Below are 25,400 nucleotides of genomic sequence, written 5' to 3' on the forward strand. Positions count from 1 at the left end.
ACCAAGGATGGGTCGCCATGATATTGTCCCAGGCCACACCCACACTTGGTCTCCGAGGACATGCAGCGTGGTCGTGGGTATGAAACCAGAACCTCACCAAAACCTGAACACAGCCATACCTCAAACCTTACTCTCCCCTTTCCCTTAACATCGCTGTGACCATAGCCCAAAACTCGAACCTATTTACAACCCTGTCCCCCTAAACATTATCGTCCCTATATTTTACATGTGTGCCATCCAAACCTGCATCTTGTCATGATCATATTCTCACAAGAGAGGATCATCTTCTATCTCTGCCCTAGTTGAGCAGTGAAGTAAGAAATCACTCAGAAAGACATTTCCATTCTCTCACTGGGCAGATGCTTGTATTATTGCTGGACATGTTCTCAACAGCCCTAATGAGCCTCACACAGTTAACCTGAAGGCTATTTTGCAAGGCTTTTATGTCTTTATGTTCTTTTAACTCTTATGCACTTAAATGCTGTGCTCTATCTGCTTATTTGGAAAACACCTTGAATTATTGAATGAATTGTGTCTAAATCGCCTTGCCTTTTAGATGTGGTAAGGGCTGCTCAGCACAGTAATGACTGCACTCCTGCTATCATATAAGCCATTCACATTCACTCCCAGTACAGTTAGCACACACACACAAACACACACACACACACACACACTTACACACTTACACACACACACACACACACACACACACACACACACATACACAAACACCTGTCTAAAACAGTTCAGCTCATAAGTACAATAAGTCCATGACTGTGCATGTACAATCCCAAACCAGTGGTGCGTTCTTTTTGAACTCTCTCTCCCTCCATGTTTAACATAGTGGTTGGTCAACGACACTTTTGTGAAGCACAGTCCAGGGCAGTTTGTTGTTTTACAAATGAATATTTTTTTTTTAATTCAGCATTTCAACGTCAGTTTTTGGTATTTTTTTATGACACGGAAAGTGATTCTAAATATGCCAAAGTTGAATGTAATGAGAAAAACTAACCCTATCCTCAACTTGCAAAAAGGGTGAAAAGAACCCCATACACTAGGTGATCATAGTGGAAAGTACGATTTAGCAGGACAAAACCTGTCAACCTCAAAGTCCCTTAACTGAGATCCTGATATGTATATGCTGGCTCAGCAGAGGAAGTGATCATATCAGAACGAAGTCTAATCACCTAACAGGAACTCCTTATAAACAGCACTGAATGCAATGTCATGAGAACATTACAAAAGTATGATTTTGTATACATTTTTATATGCATGCTTTAACATGCTTACTGGTGACATTTGGTGATGTAGTTTTCTAGTGGTATAGTCGTGCTGTGAAAGCTTTTCTCATATTTTCACAGGGTTTTAAGTTTTAGCAACACAGAACTACATAGTGCATATCCTGAATGGCTAGTGGCATTATTTTACATGTTTATCTGTCCTACACATGAACATATGCCATCAAAATGAATTTGACTGATACTACAACTAATTTTCCTTAAAAACCTACCTCAAAAAGTGTCAAATTGTGTAACATTGCTTCAATTGGCATTTAAAAATGAGCCGACTTCCAACTGGCTCTACAGACTGCCCAAACAAACGGTAAATTTGGCAATGTTTTGTAATACAGATACAAAATCACTGAAAACATGTTGTCTCAGTCACAAGGGAAATAATATGGAGCTGGTAAGGGATGCAGTAATCTCACCAACTAACTGATGTGCCTACCTTCCTGTCCACACGAATGTGTTCTCATACAGAGACATTTTGAAAACTAAGCAAAGATACTCTGTGGGTGAGTAGGTCTGTGGTTGGCGTTTTACGTCACTATTACATTTGTAGCCTGTGTCATATTTATTTATTTATATATCAATCTCTGCGGTAGGCCATGAAGCCTGCTGTGCCTGCTCACCAGCACGGACCTGTCATTCATCAGCCAATCACAGAGGTCAGCCACAGCAACATAGTCTTTGTCTTAACTTAGGAGTTCTTGCTTTTCCTTTAGTAAAAGTTGGTCTCAGCTGGAATTGTGAACAGGATTTAGGAGAAAACATTTCCTTAGAAAATTCTGGTCCGACTGCGTCAGGAGTACTCGCAGTGGTAAGACAAAATCCTTTGTGAATACTGGTCCTGGCAACTGCCCTGATGTTCACTGACAGAAAAACCTATCAGCTTGCATTTCTTTTTTTGTGTATCTGTTAAAGGAGCCCAAAGCAACATTAGGGCATCAAAATGGAAATATTCTGGATTTACTTCCCCATATTAGCACATTTGCATAACGATTTGATACTTTGGGCGTTAAAAAGAGCGCTAAAACTAGCCGCAAGAGCGTAGCCCTTTATATATTGGTGCCACCAAAAAATCGGAGAATTGAAAAAATGGCCTCTCCCCACCGGCGGCGCTGGCAGCACGATTTTTTATCAGTTCTCACCACACAACGACGTCTCATCTTTGCTCCTTGAATGTCGATATGTAATGGTATGGTGTTATTGAAACTTACTACGTGTAAAAAAGACTAGAAATTGGACGTTTATTATTCGAGTCTCAAGCCTCTAATGTTGACTCGGGCGCCTTTAATGTGTGTGTGTGTGTGTGTGTGTGTGTGTGTGTGTGTGTTTTTTTTGTGTGTGTGTGTTTTTTGTGTGTGTGTGTGTGTGTGTGTTTTGTGTGTGTGTTTTGTGTGTGTGTGTGTGTGTGTGAAAATAGTGCAATAGGCTGTAAATACTGTAAATGTACGTAAAGTAATCAGAATTCGACCGTATATGTTGTAAATAACTTTAGTGAAACTACAGTATACATTGTATTGTGACAACATACTTTACAAAAGTATAGAAATTGTTGTTGCCAAGAGTGCAAATACAGTGAAACACAATACATTATATTGACTGTGAAGGCCAGCAAAGTGTCATTGTAATTGCTGAACGTACAAACAATTGATGCCACAGTATGACAGCTCAGGTTTGAAAGAACCCTTTGGCCAGCCTCTCTCATGGTGGTCACTTGCCTTGCCTTTTCGATGTGGTAAGTGTTGCTCCGCAAAGCTCTTATCAGCACCAAATCTGGCTTAGATTGATCATGGGTGGGAGCAGCGTTACCATGCACTGCCAAATGTGTGAAGAGGTAAGCACCTTAAAGCTATATTCTCCCATTCTTGTCCCATAAACTATTTGTCAAATTTAGCAAATTGGCCCTCATGGTCCACTAGTTGTGCATGCAGTGTTTGAGCTCAGAAGAACTCCAGTGTTCGCACACAGTCCTGTCTCTGTAAATAGGATTCAAACATGGGGGCTCAGACTGAGCCAGAAACAATCCTAGCCAAACAACATGGAGGTCTCAAGGGAAGGGGACAATTTGATTGGCGGCTGAGCTCAGATATCAACATCCTTTCGCGGAACCAAAACTGAATGATGGAGTCTACCAAGCTCCCTGATCCCTGTGTTTGGGCCACTGAGACACAGCCAACCAGGGCGAGGAGCTTGTCTTTGGGACAAATAGGTGTCACTAAGATGCCATCTTTAATTTTGGTGTGTGACCTGAACTTCAAACATTATATGACCATGACTGCCACTGCTGAGTGGGTCAAAATACTTAAAAACAGACAGAAAATTAGACATTTCAACAGACATTATTAGTAACGAGAATTCATTAATTGTTTTTTCAAGACAAAACTGAAACTGACCAAACAGATAAATACTGCCAAAGACTTAAAGACTTTTAAATGTAATGGATAGTGTTTTTGCAAATACAATTTGAAAACTCTTGGGACTAATCAGAGGCTTCTGATCTGCAGCCCTCCTGCTATCTGGTGGCAGGAAATGTAGCGTGCTTGATTATCAACACACATCTATAATGATGAGCATGTTGTTGGGACTCACTGTATAAGACGCACGGTGCCAGAGCTAAGGCACAGAAACAAAACGGGCACATTTGAGCAGATTGCTTTCATGCTCACATTGCACTTCTATTGCGCCTCTCTCAGCCAAGAGCCTCCAGTCGTGTTTGGAGAAGAAGGAGAAGATGCTTTGTTTGAATTTCCATTCATATCTGAGGGAAATCAAACACATTTTCTCTACAGATCCTTGGGAGACAAGCACATGCTTCTGATGAATGTCACGGGAGAAGAAACCGCTTCGCAATCGCTGAGAATATCCTACAGCGCCTAAGAGGACACTGCTACATTCAGACTGAACAATAATTCCCTCTCTGATAGCGAATTCTACACAGTTGAGACCTTGGGAGAAAAGTATCTTATCTATAACCAAACCTTTCGCTTGGAGGTGGTTCAGGTCATGTTTCAATTACAAGATATCAAGATGTTGACGTTACATTGTATCGTGATGTTTATGTTGAGAGGGAGACCTTTAATCACCCCATGGAACTACATTTAGATTTTGCCTGGCCAGAAAAGAAAGTGATTCTGCCCTGTGCTGTTAGTGTCACTCACACACAAGGGGAAGCTGGAATGGAAAACTCCATCTAACCATCTCTCTGTTGACCCCTCTGTCAATATCATTCATACTAACCCCAAAGGTCAAGAGGAAGGAATGTACATCAAAACAGGAAGTTACTCTCTGGTCATCCCATCTGTAAAGTCCAACCACTCTGGGTCCTATGAATGCAAAATGGCAAACGTTCACATTATCTATCAGCTCTCTGTCTGCCTTGTCCTTGAGCCTACATATGTGATGTTTTCTCAGAATGAGAGCGTTGTTCTCATCTGCGATACTGATTTGACAACCCAGTACAAAATGACTCAGTGGTATCGTCAGAAAGGAGAGGAGCTGGACCGTTTGGATGTGTCTAACTCTCAAAATTCACTGATCATATCCAACCTTTCACCCAACGAAAGAGTAATATACCACTGTCTGCAGGGGGACCCAAATGGGCCTTGTATCTCCCGAGCATTCCACCTGGTTTACAGGCGTCCTTTTGGAATCGCCTCTCTGTTCTACCGAGTGTACGCCTCTCTGATGGGCCCTGGGCTAATGGCCATGATCTGCGCTGTGGTTTATGTCAACCAGAAGAACAGGGAAAGCAGAGTCTGCCAGAAGACCCTCAAGGGCACAGGTGAGCCACCAGGACGGAGGGAGAGCAGAGTAGAGAGGGAGAGCAGAGTAGAGATGGAGTGGAGAAGGAGAGTGGAGATGGAGTGGAGGAGGAGAGTGGAGATGGACTGGAGGAGAGTGGAGATGGAGTGGAGGAGGAGATGGAGTGGAGAGTGGAGATGGAGTGGAGAAGGAGAGAGAAGATGGAAGGGAGGAGGAGAGTGGAGATGGAGTGGAGGAGGAGAGTGGAGATGGAGTGGAGAAGGAGAGTGGAGATGGAGTGGAGGAGGAGAGTGGAGATGGAGTGGAGAAGGAGAGTGGAGATGGAGTGGAGGAGGAGAGTGGAGATGGAGTGGAGGAGGAGAGTGGAGATGGAGTGGAGGAGGAGAGTGGAGATGGAGTGGAGGAGGAGAGTGGAGATGGAGTGGAGAAGGAGAGTGGAGATGGAGTGGAGGAGGAGAGTGGAGATGGAGTGGAGTGGAGATGGAGTGGAGAAGGAGAGTGGAGATGGAGTGGAGGAGGAGAGTGGAGATGGAGTGGAGAAGGAGAGATGGAAGGGAGGAGGAGAGTGGAGATGGAGTGGAGGAGGAGAGTGGAGATGGAGTGGAGGAGGAGAGTGGAGATGGAGTGGAGAAGGAGAGTGGAGATGGAGTGGAGGAGGAGAGTGGAGATGGAGTGGAGGAGGAGAGTGGAGATGGAGTGGAGGAGGAGAGTGGAGATGGAGTGGAGAAGGAGAGTGGAGATGGAGTGGAGGAGGAGAGTGGAGATGGAGTGGAGGAGGAGAGTGGAGATGGAGTGGAGGAGGAGAGTGGAGATGGAGTGGAGGAGGAGAGTGGAGATGGAGTGGAGGAGGAGAGTGGAGATGGAGTGGAGAAGGAGAGTGGAGATGGAGTGGAGAAGGAGAGTGGAGATGGAGTGGAGGATGAGAGTGGAGATGGAGTGGAGGAGGAGAGTGGAGATGGAGTGGAGGAGGAGAGTGGAGATGGAGTGGAGAAGGAGAGTGGAGATGGAGTGGAGGAGGAGAGTGGAGATGGAGTGGAGAAGGAGAGTGGAGATGGAGTGGAGAAGGAGAGTGGAGATGGAGTGGAGAAGGAGGGTGGAGATGGAGTGGAGAAGGAGAGTGGAGATGGAGTGGAGGAGGAGAGTGGAGATGGAGTGGAGAGTGGAGATGGAGTGGAGGAGGAGAGTGGAGATGGAGTGGAGGAGGAGAGTGGAGATGGAGTGGAGAGTGGAGATGGAGTGGAGGAGGAGAGTGGAGATGGAGTGGAGGAGGAGAGTGGAGATGGAGTGGAGGAGGAGAGTGGAGATGGAGTGGAGGAGGAGAGTGGAGATGGAGTGGAGAAGGAGAGTGGAGAAGGAGAGTGGAGGAGGAGAGTGGAGATGGAGTGGAGAAGGAGAGTGGAGATGGAGTGGAGAAGGAGAGTAGAGATGGAGTGGAGAAGGAGAGTGGAGATGGAGTGGAGAAGGAGAGTAGAGTGGAGAGGGAGTGGAGAGTGGAGAAGGAGAGTGGAGATGGAGTGGAGAGTGGAGATGGAGTGGAGGAGGAGAGTGAAGATGGAGTGGAGGAGGAGAGTGGAGATGGAGTGGAGGAGGAGAGTGGAGATGGAGTGGAGGAGGAGAGTGGAGATGGAGTGGAGAAGGAGAGTGGAGATGGAGTGGAGAAGGAGTGGAGGAGGAGAGTGGAGAAGGAGAGTGGAGGAGGAGAGTGGAGATGGAGTGGAGAAGGAGAGTGGAGATGGAGTGGAGGAGGAGAGTGGAGATGGAGTGGAGGAGGAGAGTGGAGATGGAGTGGAGAAGGAGAGTGGAGATGGAGTGGAGAAGGAGAGTGGAGATGGAGTGGAGGAGGAGAGTGGAGATGGAGTGGAGGAGGAGAGTGGAGATGGAGTGGAGAAGGAGAGTGGAGATGGAGTGGAGAAGGAGAGTGGAGATGGAGTGGAGAAGGAGGGTGGAGATGGAGTGGAGGAGGAGAGTGGAGATGGAGTGGAGAAGGAGAGATGGAGTGGAGAAGGAGAGTGGAGATGGAGTGGAGGAGGAGAGTGGAGATGGAGTGGAGAAGGAGAGTGGAGATGGAGTGGAGAAGGAGAGTGGAGTTGGAGTGGAGGAGGAGAGTGGAGATGGAGTGGAGGAGGAGAGTGGAGATGGAGTGGAGGAGGAGAGTGGAGATGGAGTGGAGAAGGAGAGTGGAGGAGGAGAGTGGAGATGGAGTGGAGGAGGAGAGTGGAGATGGAGTGGATGAGGAGAGTGGAGATGGAGTGGAGGAGGAGAGTGGAGATGGAATGGAGGAGGAGAGTGGAGATGGAGTGGATGAGGAGAGTGGAGATGGAGTGGAGGAGGAGAGTGGAAAGGACACGAGACTCTGATCATGTGCCTTCTCCTCTGGCAGTCTCATCTCACTTATGTGGCAGGGAAATAGTTCTGATTCGTCAATGCTGGCCATGCCTTTTCAATGGTACATTGTTTATTCCACTATAAACTGTGTTTTGCCTTCTAGCTTCTCGCTGACGTGTAATGTGAAAGTAATTTCTTCAAATTTAATACTTAATGCATCTCTAATATCCTGGAAAAAATGTTCACAAGCTGTCATGATTACAGTCTAATAAAGCCAACATTTACTTTATTATTGAATGATCAATTCATCAATTATTACACTTATTGCTTGTTGCTCAAATACATCTACATACGAGCCTTTCAACAAGAAGGGATACAGTTGCAAAATAATTGTGTAAAATCACAGCTCAAACATGTCTGCTTGTTGGTCAGTGCTAGGTCGTACGCAGCTATGAGTCTATGAGACTGACTGAGCTGGTCCAGTTTACCGTTAAGGATTAGCTAAGGTAAATAATGTTCAAAGAATGACTAACGTTCTCACAAAAGGGAACCGTTTCAAATTCCTGCAGCCTATGAGCTATTATAAAACAGCCCGTCTGTCTTCATTCAGATTGTGAGAAGATAAATAATTTAAAAAGGGGGAGAGAGAGAATATCTGAAAGACAGAATATGGTTTACTGTGGTCACATCCTGAATGTGAGCACAATCCGCAGGCTACCAACCTCAGCACCCATCAGGGCAGACTCCGATTTCTGAAGTGTTACTATGACATCCCATAGCTGCTCCTCCAGTAAACTCAAAGCTGTCCCGAATCTCACAACAAATGCACAACAAACACATACTCGGATACTCAGAAACAGAGTGTGATAAGGCAAGTGCTGTAGGGAATAGAGAGATCAAGACAGCACTCCATTACGCAGCTGGAGCTGACCTTTGCACAACGGGCTACTCGAAAAACTCGAGAGAATGTATGAGATAGAGTCCCATGCTCAGATATACGAGATCTTATACAAGATTGTATGCATTCTCCATTCTCCCCCTGATGGCCTTGTCCAAACACACTAAAACAGACACACGCCATCACTGAGGCTATAGGAGGCTCTATCAGTCCATCTAACTATCCCTTCATCTCTCTCTCGCGCACGCTCTCTCTCTCTCTGTCCCCCTCTTCTTCCACTCGTCCCTATGCTTTTCCTTTGTCTGTGTTCCTTTGACCAGTCTACACAGTCACAAGACAGTTTTCTCAGCTGTGCAACGTTAGACTGTACTCTCCCAGTTTGCCTATTCACTCATAGCAGTGGGCAAATATTGCAAGCATGATTTGCAAACTGTTGGATGTCTTATGAAAAATATTACCCAGAAATAAAGCTTTTCACACGTTTATTTTTTTCTTCCTGAAATACACAGACAGAGGCACAAGAAGCCTCTAAGGCCCCCTTTACACGGAGTCTAGATTCACTGAATTTTTCACACCTATCGAATCTTTTAATTGCGTAAGGATGGAGCCTGGTAACGAGAGATTTGCGTTAAGACTAACACACCCGTTTGGGATGAACTGACTGTAGTACATACCCCACGCCTGTTGGTGGCGCTTTAGCTCTGCTACAGACAACTGAAAAAACTTGAAAAAACGTAGAAGAAGACAGGAGGACACGGGTAAGCAGCCAGTAGACAAGCTACAATTAGCAACGTTTAGCCTAACCGCATAGCCTACATTTAATCTGCACAGTAATACATTATGGTGGTTAATACAATCGGTGGTCAGAGCAGACTATAGGTTATGCGAAAATGAATTTTATATTCTATTGATAATAAAGAGTTTGGAACAGTGCAACATGACATGTCTGTGAGTTGTTTAAATGTGGATAACGTGTGCGGATAGAGAGTGTTTGTCTAAATCAGGGGTCTTCAACGTTTTTCAGGCCAGGGACCCCCAAACTGATGGCGAGATGAGCAGGGACCCCCTACTATATAAATTGCATAACATTTTGTTTGTAATACTGGACCTAGTGCCAAATAAACATAGCTACCCTGTTATTGTGTATTCAATACTAAGCTATTCAAATAATACAAAGGTTAAAAAATTCATTAACATTTTTATTTTTTAACATTGAATTTAACCTAACATTTTTTAACATTGAATTTAATTTAACATTTAACAACATGAAAGGTACAGGGTGGCCGTGCCACTGCCATTTATAAACATACTGAGTACATATCTTGCAAACAACTCTGAGCTAACAATTAATAACAACTTATTAAAATAATTCAAAGATATATGTTTTTATTTCATCATACATAAAAAAGGGACAGTGAATCCTTAAGCATCTTTCGATGGCACACATCCTCCCACATTAGTGAGATGTACAGTGCCACTTTAAAGTATGTGAACCCCTTGACCACTTAGGAGTTTTCTGTTGTTTTACCATGATTTTTCATTTTTTTCATCACCAATTTTCCATAGAAGGAATGTCAGGTTTATGTTTATCATTAGCATGTACTTTTTTTAGAGGGAATTGTTTGAGTAGCCAAAAGACTACATGAAACACGGAATTAGTCCATTTCAAAAGTAAGTGAACCCCCAGCTGAATTGGTAAAGTCAAGCAGGTAACAGATTCAGTGAAACTTATTTGGGTGCTTAATTAGTCAATTAAGCAAACCGATCATCTGAGACATCCTTAGGGAAAGGTTTGGGCAACACAGATTAAAAGAGAGAGGAAACCAACCAAACTACTGTAGTGCCAAGGTGTACCCACACAGATCAACAATGCCGAAAGGAAACGAGAAATCCGAGAACATCAGGAAGAAGGTTCTGACAGCCCATCAGTCTTGGGAAAGCTATAAGACCATCTCCAAAAGATTCCAGCTCCATCCATCCATCCAAGACAAATAATTTAGAAATGGAGGGCATTCAACATGACCGCATCTCTGCCTAGAAGTGGACGCCCATCAAGACCATCACCAAGAAGCACCAGAAGAAGAATAAATCAGGTAAAAGTCAACCCACACATCACCTCTAAAGAGTTTCAGACCTCTCTGGCAGCATCTGGGGTAAATGTACATGGGTCTACAATCAGACGAAAATTGAATAGACATGACATTCATGATCGGGTTGCTAGAAGGAAGCCTCTGCTCTCAAGAAAGAACAAAACTGCCCGTTTCAACTTTGCCCGAGAGCACTTGGATAAACCAAAGGCCTTCTGGAAGTCCCTTCTTTGGACAGATGAGTCCGAGATAGAATTATTTTGTCAAGATCAAAACCAACAATTTTCGTCTGATTGTAGACCCATGTACATTTACCCCAGATGCTGCCAGAGAGGTCCGAAACTCTTTAGAGGTGATGTGTGGGTTGACTTTTACCTGATTTATTCTTCTTCTGGTGCTTCTTGGTGATAGTCTTGATGGGCGTCCACTTCTAGGCAGAGATGCGGTCATGTTGAATGCCCTCCATTTCAAAATTATTTGTCTTGGATGGATGGATGGAGCTGGAATCTTTTGGAGATGGTCTTATAGCTTTCCCAAGACTGATGGGCTGTCAGTACCTTCTTCCTGATGTTCTCGGATATCTCGTTTCCTCTCGGCATTGTTGATCTGTGTGGGTACACCTTGGCACTACAGTAGTTTGGTTGGTTCCCTCTCTCTTTTAATCTGTGTTGCCCAAACCTTTCCCTAAGGATGTCTCAGATGATCGGTTTGCTCAATTGACTAATTAATCACCCAAATAAGTTGCACTGAATCTGTTACCTGCTAGACTTTATCAATTCAGCTGGGGGTTCACTTACTTTTGAAATGGACTAATTCCATGTTTCATGTAGTTTTTTGGGTACTCAAACAATTTCCTCTAAACAAGTACATGCAAATGATAAACATGAACCTGACATTTCATCTATGGAAAATTGGTGATAAAAAAATGAAAAATCATGGTAAAACAACAGAAAACGCTTAAGTGCTCAAAGGGTTCACATACTTTCAAGTGGCACTGTATCTTCTTTTCAATAACTCCTGACTGACACAATCCAACGGATGACGGAGGAGGAGTCTGGCGCATGGAGTTGTGTTGTCAACATAGATGTTATAGTGAGATTGACAGGTCAACAAACCAATCACACCGCTAGCAAGTTGTTAAGATTGTAGGTAGTAGCATGCTAACATAAGCTAGGGGGCTCATACACCTCGCAAATCCTCTCAGACTTATTTTTCAGTTACAATTAACGTTTTTTGACCTTGTACAGTGTCTATTTGTCTTTATTTATTTTTTTTAAATCTAAGCAAAAAAATGTCAAACTAACAATTTATAGGTACAAACAAGACCAGCTATGGAGTTTGGTCCGCCATCTTTTATTTTTGATCTTCGAGCTCTTTAGACTTGGGCAGAAACGCAATCTGATTGGCTAGTGCCTGTGCTGTCTTATTTGCATGAAAGGTGCTGTGAGTGAACCGTGCCCAGCTTGAGAGAGCTCCTGTGGGTAGCTGAATTTGTCGATTGGACTGAAAGATAACGTCTTTTCGATCAATTTATACGTTCGCTACAATATGTTGGATTCATGTTAAGGTAAATTTAAAGGGAATAAATACAATTCTGATTCGGAAGACATTTAAATTTGTGGAAAAAAAAATTGGTTGAATTTTTTTTTTTTTTTTAGAAATACTAAAAAAAATTGTCTTATCAACCAAAGATTTCGCGACCCCCCTGCAGTACCTCCGCAGACCCCCTGGGGGTTGCGGACCCCCTGTTGAAGACCCCTGGTCTAAATGATAGGGCTATCTGTATTCGGAACTTTACGGACGGAGACAAACTAGACTTTGTATAAACAGCCTCTAAGGTCACTTCAGTTGGTTAGAATTAGAAGAAGAAGAGCATCGAGAGTAGAGGTCTCTCGATGAAGACATTAGACATGAGGTGGGAAAGGAACTGCTCCACAACCAGGGAATGGTACAGCACAGATAGACTGTCCCACCAGGATCTGGTGAGGGTTTGTGCTGATATGTGTGGAAGAGTATCAGCGTGTATGTGCATATCTCTGTGTGTGTGTGTGTGTGTGTGTGTGTGTGTGTGTGTGTGTGTGTGTGTGTGTCAGGCTGTTCAGGGACACAAGCCTATCTCACGAGGACAGTGCTAATGCCGTAATGTAATGCCACTTCACTCAGCGCCTGCCCGCCTATCTCCCGGACAGAGAGCTGACTTCAAAGTTCGCAGAGTTCACCATGAAAGTCTTTAATGACTGGGGGGTCTGCTGTGTCTATAGACCTGGTCTCGCTGAGCCAAAAGTATATCCCAACATTTGAACAGATGTCTGGAACCACAGGGAATCTGATGTGAAAGTCTGCTACTTTCATTCACCAAGTAGCAGAATCCACCTCAAAGGAGGGGGGGAAGATTCAAACATAAACACTTGCTTTTGTCAAGTTCTTAGAATGGAAGCCAGGCTTGCCCCTAGTGAGACCACTGTTATCTAAACCAATAGGCCTTTCCCCTAGACAGCATCTTTGGTGCTTTGCTGATATGTCCGCTTTACCCATTTGCCAGCTAATGTACACAAGTTTGTGTGTGTGTGTGTGTGTGTGTGTGTGTGTGTGTGTGTGTGTGTGCTTAGGCCATCATTAATCTCTTTCTCTTAACCAAATTCTTGCTCTGCCATCAAAACAGTCCCTCTTGCACACATTGGTTTGCAGTGTGGCGTGGTTAGCCAAGATATGGAATGGAAAACATCAGACTAGTATTTCTGATATGGAAAACACTCCACAAACATCAGACTAGCATTACTGAATATATTATATTGTGAGACTAATTCACACACTTCACAATTCATTTTAGTAAAAGCACACTTATCTGCCTATCCATTTATTTACACATACCATAACATTTCATTTGACATTGATCTTCATTGATCTGACATCAAGTTGCCAAAAGACATATATTCTTGCTGTCCGTGCTGTGTACTGTATGTGTGTGTGTCTATGTGTGTGTATGTGTGTGTGCTTGTGTGTATGTGTGCGCATGAATGTGTGTGTGTGTGTGTGTGTGCACGTGTGCGCAAGAATGTGAGTGTCTGCCCGTGTGTGTGTGCCAGTGCGTGTGTGTATGCGCGCGTGTTTGCGCATCTGTGTGTCTTTGTGCCCGTTTGTGTGTGTGCGCTTGTGTGTGTGAGAGAAAGAGAGAGAGAGTTGTGAAAGCTCACACCCACATGCTCCACAGGAGGAGGGGGGGGGGGGGGGGGGGAGAGGAAATAAAGCTGAGGTGAGATAAGGAGGAGACGCATCAGCAACACGCTGCAACCCACAACCATACTAAGCTCTATTGCATTCACGTTTTTCACGTGATCTTAGGAGATGTTAACAGATGTATTACTGTGAGGTGAAGTGTATATGTGTGTGTCAAGTTTCATTAAACAGAATAGAAGGGAAGAGGGCAGAGAATTAAACCTAGTAGGGAAGCCCTCTCACAGCTTTCAAATAAAAACAAACACCAGCATCTGTGCACAGAGCAAATAAACACAAACATACACAACCAATCACATAATACCAACTAGAAAATGCATTTCCTGAAGGAAATACCAGTGCATGTAATGCAAAAGTTAAGAAAGGAAGAAGAAAAGAAAGAAGAGTGAAAGAAGGAAATAAGAAAGGAAAAAAGAGTAAAAGAAGGAAAGAAGAAGAGAAAGGAGAGTGGAAGAAGGAAAGATGAAAGGAAAAAGGAGTGAAGAAAGGAAAGGAGAGTAGAAGAAGGAAAGAAGAGTGAAAGAAGAAACGGAGAGTGAAAGAAGGTAAGAAGAAAAGAAAGTAGAGTGAAAGAAGGAAAGAAGAGTGAAAGAAGGAAAAAAGAAAGGAAATAAGAGTGGAAGAAGGGAAGAAGAGTGGAAGAAAGAAAGAAGAAAGGAACGAAGATTGAACAAGAGTGGCTCTGGATAAAGACAGTAAAGAGAGAGTGAAGAGGGAAAATACTAAAAGAAGCAGGAAAAAAAGGAGTAAAGCAGGGAGATGCAGTGTGAGAGAAAGTGGATTGAGAGGGATAGAGAGAAAGATGGAGAGAGAAAAAAGTAGAGTATGTAAGGTGTCTCTTAATATTCCTAGTTATACAGTTGAATGGAGAGGGACAGAGAGAAGAGGAGCCTTGGAACCTTGGCGCAGGTGTCAGTGAAGCACAGGTGCAAGCCAGTTTAATGACCATATTATGATGTCATAATGGCCCAATGTAAGTCAATGGGAAAATGTATATTCGTTTTTCTTTAATATCTTAAAAACTATAAAAAGTTTAGAAAAGTGAAAAATACATAGCATACGTGTCCTTTACAAGACCTACGCGACAAAGTTTAAACAAAGTTTCTAAGTTAAGCAGTTTGAGCTGAATTAATTGCAGAAAAAGGTGAGAAGAATAACTAGAAAATGCATTTCCTGAAGGAAATACCAGTGCATGAAATGCAAAAGTTAGGAAAGGAAGAAGAAAAGAAAGAAGAGTGAAAGAAGGAAAGAAGAAAGGAAAGAAGAGTGGAAGAAGGAAAGAAGAAAGGAAAGAAGAGTGAAGAAAGGAGAGAAGAGAGGATGAAGGAAAGAAGAGTGAAAGAAGGAAAGAAGAAAAGAAAGAAGAGTGAAGAAAGGAAAGAAGAGTGGAAGAAGAAAAGAAAGAAGAGTGAAAGAAGGAAATAAGAAAGGAGAGTGAAGAAAGGGGAAAAAAGTGAAAGAAGGAAAGAAGAGTGGAAGAAGGAAAGAAGAGTGAACAAGGGTGAAAGAGAAAAAGAGAGTGAAAATATTGAAAAAAGGAGATAAAAATGGAGTGAAGAAGAGAGATTGAGTGTGAAAGAAAGTAGACTGAGAGGGATAGAGAGAAAGATGGAGAGATGGAGAAAAAAAAAGTAGAGAATGGAAGGTGTCTTAATGTTCCTAGTTACAGTTAAATTGAGAGGGACAGAGAAGAGGTTCCTTTGATTTGGCGCAGGTGTCAGTGAAGCACAGGTGCAAGCCAGTTTAAAGACCCTATTATGATGTCATAATGGCCCAATGTAAGTCAATGGGAAAATTTAGATTCGTTTTTATTTAATATCTTAAAAAGTATAAAGTTTAGAAAAGTGAAAAATACATAGCATAAGTGTCCTTTACAAGACCTACGCGACAAAGTTTGAATGAAGTTTCTACGTTAAGCGGTTCGGGCTGAATTAATCGCAGAAAAAGGTGAGAAGAAGAAGAAGAAGCCTAGGAATAACAATACAGGGCATTTCATGCACTGCAACTAGAAAATGCATTTCCTGAAGGAAATACCAGTGCATGAAATGCAAAAGTTAAGAAAGTAAGAAGAAAAGAAAGAAGAGTGAAAGAAGGAAATAAGAAAAGAAAGAAGAGTGAAAGAAGAAAGGAAAGAAGAGTGGAAGAAGGAAAGAAGAAAAGAAAGGAGATTGAAGAAAGGAAAGAAGAAAGGAAAGAAGAGTGGAAGAAGGAAAGAAGAGTGGGAGAAGAAAAGAAGAAAAGAAAGAAGAGTGAAAGAAGGAAAGAAGAGTGGAAGAAGAAAAGAAGAAAGGAAAGAAGAGTGGAAGAAGGAAAGAAGAAAAGAAAGAAGAGTGAAGAAAGGAAAGAAGAGTGGAAGAGGGAAAGAAGAAAAAAGGAAAGAAGAGTGAAAGAAGGAAAGAAGACTGAAAGAAGGAAAGAAGAAAGGAAAGAAGAGTGGAAGAAGGAAAGAATAAAAGAAAGAAGAGTGAAAGAAGGAAAGAAGAGTGGAAGAAGGAAAGAAGGGTGAAAGAAGGAAAGAAGAGTGAAGAAAGGAAAGAAAAGTGGAAGAAGGGAAGAAGAGTGGAAGAAAGAAAGAAGAAAAGAAAGAAGAGTGAAAGAAAGAAAGAAGAAAGGAAAGAAGAGTAAAAGAAGGAAAGAGTGGAAGAAGGAAAGAAGAGTGGAAGAAGGGAAAAAGAAAGGAAAGAAGAGTGGAAGAAGGAAAGAAGAGTGGAAGAAAGGAAAAAAGAAAGGAATAAAGAGTGGAAGAAAGAAAGAAGAGAGGAGAGGAGAGAAGAGAGAACAAGTGTGGCTCTTGACATTAAAGAGAGAGTGAAGAGGGAAAATATTAGGAGAGAGATGGAGTATGAGAGAAAAAAAAGTATAGTATGGAAGGTGTCTCTTAACCTTTCAGAACGTAGGTTTTTTTTTAACCAACCTACCGCAGTGGGTTTTTCTGGCTGATTCACGAATGTTCTACAGAATGTTCTACGGGAACATTCTACAGTTATTGTTAAGGCTTCAAGGAAATTATTATGCAGAGTTTTCCTGATCTGATATGCTATCTAGACGTTTTTATCAGTAGTGTAGGCTATTCATTAAAAATATTGAACAAATATCAGACTAATCAACAAGTGCTTCTTTGTCAACCGTGTGACGTCATCGTAACACCATAGGCCACCTGGCCCAACAGTTGATGATTGTCAACGACTATTTCCTTTCCTCACATGGATTCAACAAAGGGTAAGTGACCTTATCATTTCTTTCTTTATGATATCCAGAAAACATCAGAGTTGTAAATTAGGCTATAAAAATCGATGTCAAACCGTTTGTAGGTCAATAGAGCTAGTTAGTGGAATATGAGGTGATGTGATGTGATGTGACATGATGTGTAAATGCAATGCAATCGCGTGAATGCAAAACAATACAAATGTGAATACAATCGATGTCGAACTGTAGGCCAATAGAGCTAGCTAGATGTGAAAATAACGTGGAAATATACTCCAGAAAGTGAACGTATAATTCAGTCGATTCAACAACAATAGCCAATTATTTTTTTGCGCAAATCCAGAGCTAGTGAGATGAGGCAAACGAGAAGTTGAGGTGAAATTACCTTATTTTTGTGCACAGATACCACATATCAGTGTATTACTTTGCGAAGTTAATGTAGTCAATATCAAATAGAAGGCAGTTTAGTGTAGATTTTGGGAACATGATAAAAGTCGAACAGTGATTTTGAGTAAAAGTAAGGCTAAGTGTGTACAACTCTATAGCAAACTATTTGAATATTTCAAGAAACCAGAAACATTTATTTTTAAAAGAGGCCTTTTATTTGCTCATGGACACACACACACAAACAAACACAAGCACACATGGACACACATTCACTCATGAACAGGTTTTCATTTGATGACTGTGTTGAGACATCAACTTATCTATGCTTAGCGATGAACAGTGTTTGTACCGTAGGTTTATGCATGTATGTGTCTTTACATTTTGGCCATTACACTAACAGACTGGTATTTCTGTGTGTTTCAGCTGGTGAAGATGTCCCGAATTTTATCATCAGTGAGCTGTTGCCTCCTTTCAACATTTCTTGTCATGTTTATTTAGTTTTGTGAGTTTACATTTACGCTACTTGTTTTTCTGTAATAAATGAATGAATGCGATGCAGGTATCGGTGTGTCCTTATTTTTTTCAAACTGTTGCATGTTGTGGATGCGCTGATAGTGCGCAAATATGATTTGTCAGTGACAAGTGATTGTAATATGAAAAAGTGTCTGCGCAGTGTGTGCATCAATGATGAGACTACAATTATGCGTATCCTAGGAGCGTATGCCTCTAAGCTAGTCAGCTCATGAAGCATTTCATGTAGCCTACGGTATATTCCCGCTGCGATGCTGGTTTTCATATCGAGATGTCGTTGGAATTGATGTTTGGCTGAACATTGAGTAATGAACCATACATGTTATTTTCATTTATGTATATTTAATTTACCATTATTTCACTACGGGGATTAATACAAGTTTCATGAAAAAAAAACACTTGTTGTGCTTGTCTTGTACCGGAGATCATGTCTTCCCTATACTTGCAAACGTTGTAACTGTGTCATGTACAATTGGACGTGGAACACACAAATATAGTAAGTCTACATATAGTAAACAAAATGATACTGACAAAACGATTTTAAGAGGCATAATGGATGAAGGTAGGTGGCTGAATGTACAATGTTAGCTCACGTTAGGGAAGTTAGTAACCCACACACAGGCTTATTGTTACGCGGCTTTTGGAACGCTCCTGTCGCCACATTCTGTCACACCCGTGTGTCGGTACGTCTTTGCGGAAAATTGGCTGCTGTCACACCGTTGTGACGCTACGTTCTGAAAGGTTAATATTCCTAGTTGTACAGTTGAAAGGAGAGGGACAGAGAGAAGAGGAGCCTTGGAACCTTGGCGCAGGTGTCAGTGAAGCACAGGTGCAAGCCAGTTTAATGACCCTATTATGATGTCATAATGGCCCAATGTAAGTCAATGGGAAAATTTGTATTAGTTTTTCTTTAATATCTTAAAAAGTATAAAGTTTAAAAAAGTAAAAAAAACATAGCATAAGTGTCCTTTACAAGACCTACGCGACAAAGTTTGAACGAAGTTTTCTAAGTTAAGCGGTTCGAGCTGAAAAAAGTAAAAGAGGTGAGAGAAAAAGGTGAGGAGAATAATAATAAGAAGAAGCCTAGGAATAACGATACAGGGCATTTCATGCACTGTAATAAGAAACGAGGGAATAACAATTAGGGATGCACCGATACCGATACCAGTATCGGGTATCGGGTCGATACTTCGTTAAAATACTCGTACTCGTACTCGTTTTAAATTACCGATACCAAAAACCGATACCCAGTGTTGCGTCTTAACGCGTGTGTTTTCTTCTCCTCTACTGTCTATGCCTGCCAGGTGTGAGAGCGCCGAGTTGCATAGAGGCCGAGAGCGGTATTGCAGATAGATAAGTTGAGGTTGAACTTGCAGTTTAAATCAATTCAATGACAGCTTGGATACGATGTGTGGAGGTGGCTTGCGTAAGCTAACGGTTTCGCTAGATATTTTAAACTTAATACGTATGACATCCAGTAAAGGTAAGTGCTATCTTCGGCTATTTTATGTTTTGCAGTTAACTTAGAACTGCTGTTACATAGGCAAAGTGTAGGGGCTAGCCTACTGTCTGTCTTTAGCGACGCTGCGCCTAAAACATATTATTGCCATTTGCTACGGTTGATTGACGGGGACGGGAATGTATTTGTTTTCTCCTCTTTTACCCGGACGCATTTAGGTCTCGAAAGGAGGACATGTGAGTGTAAAAGAGGACGTCTGCCTTGTCTTGTGTTTCAGGAATCTTGTTGACTTGCTAGTCATAAACACCCGCTAGCAAGTAGCCGCTAGCAAGACATCCCGTTAGCGATGTTAGCAAGGTTTTTTTAACACTCTTGGACATTGATGCTAGTATTACGTTTTTTTTTCGTTTTCCGCCTGATGCTAATATTAAGTGCTCTTGCGTTAACTTATTTGCAATGTTATTGTGATAGCTATGTTGGCTAGGTTGCAAACAACTTCCCAAACACAGTCACACATCAGGCAAGGTTCAATTTGGCTGCAAGAACGTAGCCCAGTTCATTGTCAACATTAAACTCTAGTAAGAAATCGCTATACCGTTGTGCTGCCTTAACGGCGATTTGGACTCATTTTAAGATAAATTATGACAGGAGTAAGGCACAGTGTAAGATCTGCACTGTTACAGTGTCGAGGGGCGGAAAGGAAAGTACTTTGTTTGACACAAGCAATTTGATTAAACATCTGAAGACGCACAATAGTGCTAAGCACACAAAGTTCACTCATGCCAGTGGCGCAAGAGACCAAAGCAACCAATCTTTACTGACGTCTTTCAAAAGAAAAAAACGCGCACGCACACAGACAGACAGAGAGAGAGAGAGAAGGGGAGGAAGAGAGTTGTTGATCCTTTTGTAACTGAACTGTGCTCATGTTCTTATTCAGGATAGTTCTGTTCACTTTTTGTTAAGTAGACTGTGTTGTTAACTATGCAGCAAATTAAATTGCCATCTGTCTATATTTACATTTTGTCTAATGTGATGATATTGACTCTTTTTTTTTGTTTAAACCAGAAAGCTCTGTTTATTTTTGGCTTGGGATAGCCTTCTGTTAATGTTGTACTATAGGCTTGACATAACCTGCAGAGGATAAAATAAAATCTTTCATGGAAACCAAATCTTGGAAGAATCGGTATCGGTACTCGGTATCGGCAAGTACACAAATAAAAATACTCGTACTCGTATCGGTTTGTAAAAAAGTGGTATCGGTGCATCCCTAATAACAATACAGGGCATTTCATGCACTGTAACTAGAAAATGCATTTCCTGAAGGAAATACCAGTGCATGAAATGCAAAAGTTAAGAAAGGAAGAAGAAATGAAAGAAGAAAAGAAAGAAGAGTAAAAGAAGGGAAGAAGTGTGGAAGAAAGGAAAGAAGAGTGAAGAAAGTAAAGAAGAGTGGAAGAAGGAAAGAAGAAAAGAAAGAAGAGTGAAGAAAGTAGAGAAGAGTGGAAAAAGGAAAGAAGAAAGGAAAGAAGAAAGGAAAGAATAGTGGAAGAAGGAAAGAAGAAAAGAAAGAAGAGAGAAAGAAGGAAAGAAGAGTGGAAGAAGGAATTAAGAAGGAAAGGACAAAAGGAAAGAAGAGTGAAGAAAGGAAAGGAGAAAGGAAAGAAGAGTGAAGAAAGGAAAGAAGAGTGGAAGAAGGAAAGCAGAGAGGAAAGAAGAGTGGAAGAAGGAAAGAAGAGTACAAGAAAGAAAGAAGAAAGGAAAGAGTGAGCAACCGGGGCTCTGGATAAAGACAGTAAAGAGAGAGTGAAGAGGGAAAATATTGAAAGAAGGAGAGAAAAAAGAGTGAAGCAGAGAGATGGATTGTGAGAGAAAGTAGAGTGAGAGGGATAGAGAGAAAGAAGGGGAGAGAAAAAAAGTAGAGTATGGAAGGTGTCTTAATATTCCTAGTTATACAGTTGAATGGAGAGGGACAGAGAGAAAAGGAGCCTTGGAACATTGGCACAGGTGTCAGTGAAGCACAGGTGCAAGCCAGTTTAATGACCATATTATGATGTCATAATGGCCCAATGTAAGTCAATGGGAAAATTTAGATTCGTTTTTCTTTAATATCTTATAAAGTATAAAGTTCAGAAAAATGACAATTGCATAGCATGAGTGTCCTTTACAAGACCTACGCAGCAAAGTTTGAATGAAGTTTCTAAGTTAAGCGGTTGGAGCTGAATTAATCGCAGAAGTTCAGTAAAGTTCAGAAAAATGACAATTACATAGCATAAGTGTCCTTTACAAGACCTACGCAGCAAAGTTTGAACGACGTTTCTAAGTTAAGCGGTTGGAGCTGAATTAATTGCAGAAGTTCGGTAAACGGAATAACAAGAGCAATCCGAGATTTCTGACCTCAAGCAAGGATCTGGATCCGGATCATCCTGAAATTTTAATGGGGATGTCCCAGGAACCAAGATCTACCTCTTGTGAAAATTTCAGAAAGATCCGCCCAGTAGTTTCTGAGAAATCTTGTCCACAGACAGACAGACAAACAGACTGACAAATAAATTAACGGACCCGTTCGCATAACCTCCTTGCTGGAGGTAACAAATTAATTAACGGACCCAATCGCATAACCTCCTTGCTGGAGGTAATAATAATAAGAAAAAGCCTAGGAATAACAATACAGGGCATTTCATGCACTGTAATAATAATAAGAAGAAGCCTAGGAATAACAATACAGGGCATTTCATGCACTGTAATGACAGACCAATCTCATCTCATCATGCTGATGAGACCACAAGGGGTCAGAGAAGCATCCATTCTTGACCCACTATTCCACACACACACAAATATCAACAAGCTCTCCAAGCAGGTGCACATTTTTTACAAGAATCTGACAGCCATTTAAGTGGACAACACACACACACACACACACACACACACACACACACACACAAACACACAAGAACACATACATACAAGAACACATACTCACACAACCACACACACACACACTCGTATTGCTTACCATATTGACAGCGGGTTCCCTGGAAGCCTTCAGGGCACTGGCACACCTGATCTCCAGTCTGTGCACACCTGCCTCCATTAAAACAGGTGTCTGGCGAACACACTCCTACAAACCGGAAGCACACAGAAATAAAAAAGATTTACGCATATGGGGATCTGTTCTACAGTAAGACTAAGATATGAACAGAATCACAATCTCCAGTCTCCTTGTCCCTGGCATACACACACAGAGACACACACACACACACTCACTGTGCAAACAGCCCTCTTCCTGTCCTCGCCGCATCCAGCCTGGGCAGCAGCGGTACACAGTGTGCAAGTCCATACTGTACACCTGCCTGTAGGCTGTATAGTACCCTGTCCTGAGAGAGAGAGAGGGAGAGAGAGAGAGAGAGAGAGAGAGAGATAGAGATTGCACTAGTGAGAGATGAAAAAAGACCTTTCGAATATCTCATATGTGTATAAGAATCTGTGTATGTATATATGTATGTGTGTGTGTGTGTGTGTGTGTGTGTGTGTGTGTGTGTATGTGTGTGTATATGTGCGTGTATGTATGTGTGTGTGTGTGTGTGTGTGTGTGTGTGTGTGTGTATGTGTGTGTGTGTGTGTGTGTGTGTGTGTGTGTGTGTGTGTGTGTGTGTGTGTATGTGTGGTTTACCTCCGCTCATAGCCAGCACACCAGCTCTTTCCTGAGCATCCCTGCTTCCACACCCTCACCATGCGTGTGAAAGCCTGCACACACGGCTGCCTCAGGCCCAGCATGGACAGCTCCTGATCCACACACACATTCGGCCTGTGGGGGGACAGACAGAGAGCGAGAGAGGGAGGGGGGAGAAAGTGAGAGACAGAGAGAGAGATAGAGAGACAGAGAGAGAGAGAGAGAGAGAGAGAGACATGGACAAGATGTGTCCAAAAAAGGCCAAAAAAAAAGGCATGAGAGGAATGCGAAAGTAAGATCTCACTGTCTATCAATTGCTGACTGATCAAAGTATAACACGTGAGTCCACATTGACACCACAGTTAGAGGTTAGGACCCACACATATGAAATTCTACTGGTATTCTCTCCACTGCCTCCAAAAATACAAAAAAATACGACATTCCCAAGGAAACTACCCTCTGTAAACTCAGTTTCTCACACTGTTAGGAAATACTCATTGATTTTTTTTTGGGGGGGGGGCGGGGGGGGGGGGGGGGGGAGGGGGGGGTGTTGTGGTGTTGTGGTGTTGCAGTTGTCAGGGGTCAAGGTTAAAAGGTGATCTGGGTGAGAGTGCTGACATCACCATTAAGGAGTTGTAATGACATACAGGTGCATGCAATTGAAGCCAGCAGGGAAGCAGAGACAAACACCACAACAGTGTCTGGGGAACAGCAATCACACACACATACTCTCTCTCTCTTTCTGACACACAATATGCAGAATAAGCATACAAAGAACCTCGACTGGCCGTTGAACAAAAACGTTGCTATACTCCAAAGTATGCATTGGGTTACAATCACTTTATTACTGTGTTATACCATAGAAGTAGAAACTAAGGAGGCCTTTACATTTGTATGTCTTCACCCAAGAAACCAACTTCAGTCTTAAGGCTAAATAACAATATGGAAATGTTGTATTTCCCTCCAGTGGCATGCCCAGTTTCTATTGGCACATACTATGCGTGTAATATTGTAGCATAAATGTGGCACTATAATGATGCTATTAAGCACAAAATCTGTAATATTCGGCATCATTATGTGACATGCCAACCCGAATTTTCTGGTCAAGTCCCCCTTTGGATTTGCCACAGAGTTATACCTTGGCAACATGTGGCACTGAACAGTAAACTGCAGATCATCATGTCAAAAAAAAAAGTGCCAAAAAGAGGGTGATAACCATATGACAAGAAAAGACGTCGTGACAGAACTACATTTCTCCATATGAAAAGTTACGAAATCAAGGAACATATGTGAATACAAATGTGAGTGATACATACAGTAGTCTATTTAATTTACCACATCCGCCGTAAAACGTTGGAGCGACACCCAAGACATGCGCCAAAATGGACAAGTGACTGAATGGCATTATGTATCTCGAATTAGTTTTAACCAAACCAATGGTTATAAAACCTATCTAACTACAAATGTCTTCACATTCACTGTTAAAACTGTAAATTGAAATCCAAATGTAAACTTAACAAGTAGCCTATAGAGAGGTATAGCCTTGAGTTAGTTCATCAGGTCCACCACACTTCTCCCGTTTAGTTCCAGCTGTAGCCTACTGCTTTGTTTCCTTACCCACCGATAACTGAAGTGAGCCGAATAGGCGTCTTATGATTTTTATTTTTTTGGAAAACTATCAAATGAACTTGAGCCGACATGAGACTGTCGGTCGGAATCACTTTTACTTACATGTCTGGCTGGAGATCCGGAGAAGTTTCAGTGTCTATAGTTGTTCCCAGCGACACGATCACCGACCAGATTAAAAATCCAGGTGTCATTGTTTATAATCTTAAAAATTACTTTAAACGCAGACACGTATAGCGATACACACACGAAAATAGGCTACATCCACACTATCCTTGGCCGGTTTAACGCGTTACAAGTGCATCTTCTGTCTTGGCGAGCTTGGATATGTAGGCTATGGTGCGCGACTTCAGGATGTCCTCTTGCAAATAGCCTATAAGAAGTGAAATGATGACAGGACAGACTTAACTGCATCAGATCTGCCGAACATTACTTAATTCACTTCCAACCACGCTCACGCCAGATATTTTCATCGCTTAGCCACTAGAGGGGTCTTGACCATCGTTGACACGTTGATGCAAAACCTGCTCATTTAGGTTCACACACCTCCTCTCTCCCTCTCCCTCCCTACATCTGTGTACATGTAGGCTACATCAAGGGAGATCAGAATTGCAAGTTACTCTACATTCCTCAAAAATGCATGTTACTAACACATTAAGCCAAGTCCATTTCAAAGTCCCATTATGAAAGCTGGACAATGTAGAGGACAAAGGGAAAATGAAGACTGCTGCCATATTTGATGTTTTAAGAGCTTTCAGACAAATGAGATCAGGGGACATGAAGACAAAAGTGCATGTTTGGATGCAGGACTAATTGAGGTGAGCAATTTGGTCCTGTAGTGATAATTGGACGAGTGGACAATGGATTCATACCCAACTTGAAAAACAACTTCTCCAGTCAGGTCAAGTCAAACTGAGCATAGACATATATA

The 25,400-nt window shown here is 42.1% G+C and overlaps 1 protein-coding gene across 3 annotated transcripts in view; it reads right to left on the reverse strand.

Moving 5' to 3' along the window:
* egfem1 (EGF-like and EMI domain containing 1) overlaps positions 1-24,876 on the reverse strand; it is a 77,223-nt gene extending 52,347 nt beyond the window's left edge. For 2 of the 3 annotated variants that reach the window (XM_080844443.1, XM_080844442.1), the window contains exons 1-4: positions 24,575-24,876; positions 22,844-22,978; positions 22,438-22,547; positions 22,187-22,291 (exon numbers count right to left, since the gene is read on the reverse strand). In XM_080844443.1, coding sequence (XP_080700569.1) covers positions 22,187-22,291; positions 22,438-22,547; positions 22,844-22,978; positions 24,575-24,663 — 439 coding nt within the window. In that variant the 5' untranslated portion in view covers positions 24,664-24,876. Of the gene's footprint in view, positions 1-22,186; positions 22,292-22,437; positions 22,548-22,843; positions 22,979-24,574 lie in introns of those variants that run through there. The other variant, XM_080844444.1, reaches the window with a different exon arrangement.
* Positions 24,877-25,400: the final 524 nt, after the last annotated feature.

The sequence above is a fragment of the Sprattus sprattus genome, assembly GCF_963457725.1.
Source record: "Sprattus sprattus genome assembly, chromosome: 9".
Classification (NCBI taxonomy): Eukaryota; Metazoa; Chordata; class Actinopteri; order Clupeiformes; family Clupeidae; genus Sprattus; species Sprattus sprattus.